The sequence below is a fragment of the Penaeus japonicus genome, unplaced genomic scaffold (assembly GCF_977035675.1).
Source record: "Penaeus japonicus unplaced genomic scaffold, GWHDUDI00000001_assembly GWHDUDI00000018, whole genome shotgun sequence".
NCBI lineage: Eukaryota > Metazoa > Arthropoda > Malacostraca > Decapoda > Penaeidae > Penaeus > Penaeus japonicus.
In genome coordinates this window covers 32,220,655-32,228,370 of record NW_028234420.1, presented here as the reverse complement: position 1 = coordinate 32,228,370, position 7,716 = coordinate 32,220,655, and the positions used below count along the sequence as shown (strand labels likewise).

The window sequence follows — 7,716 nt, the reverse complement described above, 5'->3', positions numbered from 1 at the left end:
TTCACTCGGGGGCTATTCTGGCTCTGAATGGTCAGAATGCCAGGGTTTTGAACGCATAAGCCTAACACATCAGGATTCTCGTGCGCACTATCTCATCACCGGTGTCTGGCTCAAAAACCACGAAACGTGTCAGCACATCATCCAGCGAGAATGGGTTAAACAAGACCAGAGATGGCTTTGAGGTGTCTGAGCTGGGAGCTTGTATTCTGATTTTCCTTGTTATCATACACACCTACTTTTATCTATTACTGCAGTTATTTCCATGCCTTTGGTATAGACTCGTATATTTCAGTATCTTATTAAATCAGTAAATCATGTTTTTGTTTTTTTCTTTCTATTTCTTCCATTGATTTTTCTTTCTCCTATCCTCTGAATGTTTGTCTTTGATTTGACATGCATTGCACAGTTAGAACAATTATATAGTAAGCTGATTTTTTTTTTTTCCAGAAATTGTATATCTGGTTGTATGTTTTTATAATTTATTTATTTTTATTAAGCATGCATAACCCTGTAAATCAGGTGCAAATTTTAATATGGCTTCCACCATCTTTAAAATGATTGAAAATTATTTCCACATCAGTTTTCAAGACCTCCCAGCTAGCCACCTGCATTGTTTTTCTTATTCTGGTTTCAGTTACACTTGAGGTCTTTTCTGCCTAAGCATGTGAAAAATAAGATATTACTTAAAACATACCATTTCCAAGTTAACAGGACTGTTATTTACGTAATATAGTTAGTGAATATACTGAAAGTATTCAATCATAATATACAGTGTAGCTTCCAAGGAATAATGACACCCCTTTTTCTCAACAGCTGGGAGCCGTTAGCAACCTGAACAGCGCCTTCACCGAGATGCAGTCGTTCTCGCACTACCATCCGTCCAGAGGGTACTGGTGGCAGTTCAGGAACCAGGGTGACCAAACGGAGCAGCAGAAGAAGGAGAAGGAGAAGAAGGTATTTAGGAAATGTTTATTTTTTCTCTCTTTCTGTCTTTTGTTTTTCTTGATTATCAATTTTTGGGTGACCGTGCTAACAGTCAGTTGAATTAGGTTTGAATTGAAGTGTTTAGCTTTTTATCCTTATGATTGATGAGAGCTCTTCTCTATTTTTCATCAGAATTGTATGATGTTGCTTGATTTGTGAAAGAATTCTATGATGTTTAACCACTTGGTGTTTGGCTAACTTAATGTTTGGTATTTGGTCTTACTTGGCATAATGGCACTGTTTTTGCCTAGCTTATATTTGCCATAACTCCTAAATTACAAATCCACATCTTATGAATAACGTAACATTATAAAGTACTATCTGTCAGGAATACTGTAGTATTGATTTGGTTTTATTATGTAATGTGGTAGAGAAGGAGCTGCTTGTTAAATATTAGACTTGCCATAACTCCTGAAGTACTAATCTAAATTATGTAAATAAAGTATCATTCTAAACTGTTATCCATCAAGTCCCTTTGTGGAAAGAGGGAAGTTTGTTTTGTTTATGCATAGTGACTGCCTCGACCGGGCATAATTGTCCAGTCAGGTAAAATGTGGTGTCAAGTTTGTTGCATTATGTGTCTTAGTTGAGCAGCAGAAGCTTGTTGAGTGAATTTGGGTATAAAGCACCATGAATGATTGGCAAATTTGATTCACACATCAATCAATGACACCTACACAGTGCTAAGGGGTTAATGGGGTAAAACATTTTACTTTGGTGCTTTTACTCAGCTGGGTTTTAACCAAGTGTCCTCACCTATTCTGCCATGGGTTAAAGTTACCATTTATCACCCAAGCCATTTTGTCCATGTAACTTTATTTAGTAGTTTTTACATTTTGTGAATCTTGTCACAAAGAATTTGTAGAGATTTGTTCCGTATTAGTTGTTATGAGAGTGAATATCAGATGATTCCACGCAGGTTTAAAATTTGCCTAATCGTTGCCAGAATGAATGGTTTGCATGTCCCAATGAACATAAAAAATGTGTTGAACAATGAAATTGGTTTCAGTTTTATTAAAAGAAATATGAAGAGTGTATAGGATCAATTAGAAGTTCCTGAGAAAAATATACTATGGGAAATTTTGTTGTGTTGACCCATTATATTGTGGGATTATTCATTCACACCGTGGCTTATATTTGCGTAATGCTGCTCCTGCTGGCCATTGGGTAGATCTCTCCCGGCGCAATGCCCCTTTGCACCTCTATTTTGAGGGAGAGATCATGATGTGATAGGACATCATCCAGCATGAGCAAAATATTCCCATGACGTGACATCACGTCACCTGGCGGGGATGAGTTAGATGGAGTTTGATTCCAAGATAACAATTTTTTCCCCATCCTCCCATATTAACCCTCTTTTTTGCACAGTCAGAATAAATATTTTATGATTCCCTGACCCTTTACCTATTCATGCCAGGGCTTGCGTAATACCATTACAAGATAAGAGGTCATGCTGTATGAATGGGTCGATTTACAACTGCATGCTGCTGGTCAATACTAGTAATTGAATCTTATTTTCTTAAAGTACTGTTTAGGTTTGACATGCCTTACGTCAGTGAATCAGAATCACCAAAGTCAGAGAAGCTACAAAGTATGGGAAGGCAGTGATGAGTTTCGTTTTTTTTTGGCACATCCCAAATTACTAAGGTGGGAGGATTAGCTTTAACAGATTGGTTAAGAATGGTTAGGTTGAGTGGGAGTTGGTTGACTGAGAGTATGCATGACCTATAAAATAAAAAGTGTTTTATGGTAAATTTTGGTGCTTGTTAGGCGAGCACAGGGGAGTAATAGATGATCTTCGTTGAATTTGATTTTCATGGTTTGAATGTTTGTATAGTGGGAGTTCTTGATATAGTTACATTAAATAAGTTTATGATTTTTACACCAAATTCATAGAGAAAATGCTTTGATATTATTAAATACTGATATGTGTGCATATCAAATTTAGGTTTTAATTGTTTTTTTGTTTTTTTTTCTTTAAAAATATAGGATAATTACTTTTTCTATAGAACATATAAAGCTTAAATTGTTAACCCCTTAACATGACATGATTTTCATGTCAATACTTGGCTGGTCTTCCCACCGGACACGAAGACCACGTCATGGATTTGTTTGGCCATCTCACTGAGTTATCACCTAGTGAATGGCTGCCACCTCAGTATACAAATAGTCCGCTGGGTTAGGCCTGTATATTTCGGAACCCCTGTGAAATGATCAGGTGCAAACAAAATCACCCTGTCATTAATGGGTTAAACAGTGTAGTTATTGAGAAAATGAATTAAATATATTTCCTTCTATTTTAGATGATTGTTGAGAGTTGAATGATATAATAAATAATGTTCCTATGCAGCATTTTACTTGTAATGAATCCATTTTAACATTGAGATTAATTATTTACATCTAAATTCAACTCTATGCCGTGGTCTATACAAAATGGAAGCTACTCCAAATCAATGGTAGTATGTAGTAACATGTTTATGTAAACTTGTCTTCATGAACTAGAACTGTAGAAGAGAAAGACAATTCTAATGAATGAAGCTTTGTCTGCTGGAGATATTTTTCACAGCTATAAAGATGAGTTACTCTCTTGAAAATAGAAAGATTGTTTAAGTAAACAGGTATACATGATAATTAGTTTTGGATAGTGACTGTGTTATTCTCATTCTTGCAGTTATATATAATGCCATTGTATGATCTGTTGCAGAGATGTAATGAATAGTATTCAAAGTCTCGATAGATTATCTTTTTCCAAGCTGCTATCTGCAATGAAAATTATTTTCAGTGACCATATTGTCCTTTATGTTACAGTTCCATGCAATAATATCAGTTAATTGTATGGACATTAACAAATAATTTTTACTTTTGCTAATACATAGGGACTTCTGTCTCTTGTTGCAGGGACAAGTGAAGAAGGAGGAACCAGCATCGCTCTTCCAGCAGAGACGCGTTGACTCACTCCTCGAAGACCTCCAGACCAGATTCCCCTACAAGTACCCGACAGTACCCCAGCAGGCACAGAACGCCCAGAACCAACAGCAGGAGGGATCGAAAGCAGGTGTGTTTTCCTTCCTTCTTTCGGTTCTCCTTATTTCTCTCTCCCTTCAGTCTGGCAAGATTTATTGTGGGATCTCCATAAAGGGAAAATCTCACAAAGTGTAATGCAGCCCAGACTTTCATTCTCATTTTAGCCTTGTGAGATGATGCACTGTAGAAACTATAGGACTCACCAGAGATATTTTGATAAGTGTGCACCTGTCTCGGACTTACTTGTTCCTTTGGATTCATGTATAGCAATCCTTAGGGGTCCGTCGATAATGGGTTTGTGCAATATATCAGTAAGTAACAAAAGTTGAAGTGGAGAATAATTATTTTGAAAACCTTATACTATTCATCATTACAAAAGGTGCTACCCTGTCTAAATAATACAAGTGTAAGTGTAAGTCTTTTTTACTTGTAAAAATGACAAGTTTGCTTCTTTTTGTCATATATCTCAACAATAACGATTCTCTTTATTACTAATGTACACTGAAGAGCAGAGTGCAAAGTGTTTTCTACAGAGTGCAAAAGAAAAGTTGACAGTTGCAGATATCTTAAAAAATAATTACCTTTTTGTGATCTTTTCGGAGCTTGTTGTAATATTTTGTATAGAAACTTTGGTTGATACTTGAAAGGAAATATGAGCAGTGTTTGTAGTTCATTTATAGCATTTATAATCATTTTCGTCTTCAAATGTGAAATAGCTTGAATTATCACAAACAGAAAATACAATCTGTACAAAACCAGTGATGAGAAATATGTGCTAATGATATTACAAAATGTGTGTAGGATGTCAGAAATATTTCTATTTATCCTAGGTTTCATAAATTGTCATAATACTGTATATTATGAAGTAGTGTAAAATATTAGCATCATATTCCACATATTGGTAGTTCAGCCTTGGAGAAATAAATAAAAAATGAGATTTTTGGCCAACACAACATGGACATCTTGCTGACATTTTCAATCTGCTAAGCAATGCAAATCTAATGAGTATCAAAATGTTCATTACATCTCAAACACTTTGTGAGGTACTGATAGCTACACTTTGATGGCAATTTACTCAAAACAGCAATTTGGTGACTTTGCCCTTCTACCTCTATATCTTTAAGAAAATGGAAGTTGATTCTTTTACTCAAGCAATGACAGAATATTCACTAAGAACAACAAGATTAGAGAAATGGTAATTCAGTATTAATATCAAAAGTATTTTACATACGTAATTATCTTAGAAGTTGTCAATGAGAAATAAAAACAAAGGAAGTAGATTACCATTCATGACTTAAGGCATTGCTCCTGTTTTGGTTCATTAGGTTACATACTGAGGGCATTTTGGATTGTGTTTGTGCATCTGTGGCTAATCCTTTGATAGTACTTACTCATCCAAGGACACAAGGGATATTATAAGATCAGCAAAGCCATACTATCTTTGTGTAAGGCGTTGGGCCACAGGTGAACCACTACTATTGGCTCATAGTCAGTATCCTGTGTCTCAAAGAAGGACTCACAAAGTGGGAGGTACAGCCTTATACCATAAGTATTATGTGAGGGCTTTTGTTATATGTTGAGATATTCTTTTCTAAATAACATGTTTCGTGATAACTTGTAGTCATAGTGTCTACACAGTTTTTGATATCTGTATTTCAAAATCTTGAAACATGTTGATATCTTCATATCAGTTTTCGAAAGGCATTTCTTGATATCTCCATTTTACAAAGCTGCTCATTACAACACCTTTCTATTTCAGAATATCAAAACCGCTTTGCTTCTTTATTTCAGAACATGAAGATATTTGATTTCTAAAATATTTCATATACCCTTCTTTCAAATTATTAAATCATTTTTTTGATAACCAATTTAGAGTATCAAAGGTTTCTATATTTAAAAATTACAAAAAAAAGTATTTTGTATTGTTTCTGAACATTTCTTGATATTTCCAAATCTGATTATCAGAGATTATTTATATAATGTCTCCATTTCCCATAACTACAGGCGAAGACACCAAACCAGATGTGAAAGTGGAGGTGAAGGTGGAGGTGAAGACGGAGATCAAGACAGAGCCCTCCTCGCAGACCCCGTCCCAGCGCACGGCCAAACCCCCGCCCGAGAAGCGCCAGAGAACGGGGCCTTGACTCTGGGGCCAAGTTATACCCCTCGAATACCTCTCTGGATGCTCCTCAAAGTCCCTTCTCATGCATTTCTGACGTCCTGCAAATACCCCTCAGATACCACCCACAAGTGTCTTTTAAATGCCCTCCTGATGCCCCATAAAGACCCACCAAAGGTCTCCCAAATGCCCCACAAAGACCCTTCAAAGACCCCTCAAAAGACCCTCAGATACCTCATCTCCTCTTCCGAGACACCAGAATGGGTTATATACATGTTGTCCAACTATGCACGCTGAGGAACAAAGCAAGGATGATCGTTGTACACAAAGGAGGAATGCAATTTCAGGGATATATTATGAATAAAGTGTTAGCTTAAGAAAGTGTTTGTATGTGGTTTAGGAAGTATATTTGGGATTGATTCAAATAAATGGAAATGATGTGAATGAATAATGGGAAGATGATGTGGATGAAAAAATGTAAGTGAATAAATTATTAAACTCTTTAATACAAGTTTCTATATCATCACAAGTTCTGCAATGATGAATACTAAACTAAAAGCTTGACCTGTAAGAAAACATCCTTATTTACTATTAATATTTGTTATTACTTTAATTTTTTTTTATTAAAAACAGAGTCAAAATATATAATAAAGTAAGAGAGTGGTTTTCCTATACAACTTGGCTGAAGCTGATTAGTAAAGAACAAAATGTACAATATTTCTTTATTGCTAAATCCTAGTTATTATGAGATTAATGAACTGCTTATCTATTTGTTGTTTGTAAAAGTGATAGTATTCACAAAAAAGTTAAATTGAGTGTTTATGCTCTGCTACTTAACATGCTTTCAGAAAACAGATAGTGAATTGATTACTTACAGAATTGGAACTGCAGACACATAATTTGAAGTCTGTGTGGTATATGTATTACTTTTTGAGTTGGTTCTGGAGTGGGTGTCTGTCAGTGGAAATGATATCAATAATTAATCACAGAACAATATTAATTTTACATTGTATATATGGACAACAAAATCAGTGATATTCTAAATATATAAAGAACTGATCCAGACAACCATTACACACAAGCAGAATATATTGTCATCCTGATACTTAATATACATATGCATCATATTTCATATTTGCAGATAAAAACTGTATATGTAAAAACACAGAATAGTTACATTGTAAAATAAATCATTCTTTCTCTCTCTTTTTAAACTTATTCATAACATGAATATTTTATTCCTCTCTATATTCTGCTACAACAACAAAAATAGGAATGAGATGGAGAAGGTAAGAGAAAGGAAATAAACAAAACATACACTTGTTTAGTCTATCAGTATTGCAATGAAAATGCAAGGCAAATGATAAAACTTGAATCTCAATATCATTGCATGTCCTACATCAAGGGCATCATTTCCAAGACAATGTCATCAATCTTCATTCCAAAAAACGTCAACTTCGTAAGCTCACCATTGCAAATGACACATCACAAGAACATTGCGAAGTCTCACACAAAAAGATCTGCAGTGTTAGTTGTGCATAGTTAAGCTTTTAAGGACAGAGTTGGCATTAGTATAAAGAAAGAACAAA

General features: G+C 35.0%; 1 protein-coding gene across 1 annotated transcript in view; it reads left to right on the top strand.

The window, feature by feature from the left end:
- The window catches only part of MED6 (mediator complex subunit 6), a 14,234-nt gene extending 6,893 nt beyond the window's left edge, over nucleotides 1-7,341 (top strand). Inside the window, exons 4-6 of the mRNA XM_043027714.2 lie at nucleotides 814-954; nucleotides 3,883-4,039; nucleotides 6,013-7,341. Coding sequence (XP_042883648.1) covers nucleotides 814-954; nucleotides 3,883-4,039; nucleotides 6,013-6,152 — 438 coding nt within the window. The 3' untranslated portion in view covers nucleotides 6,153-7,341. The remainder of the gene's footprint in view (nucleotides 1-813; nucleotides 955-3,882; nucleotides 4,040-6,012) is intronic.
- The last annotated feature ends 375 nt before the right edge of the window (nucleotides 7,342-7,716 follow it).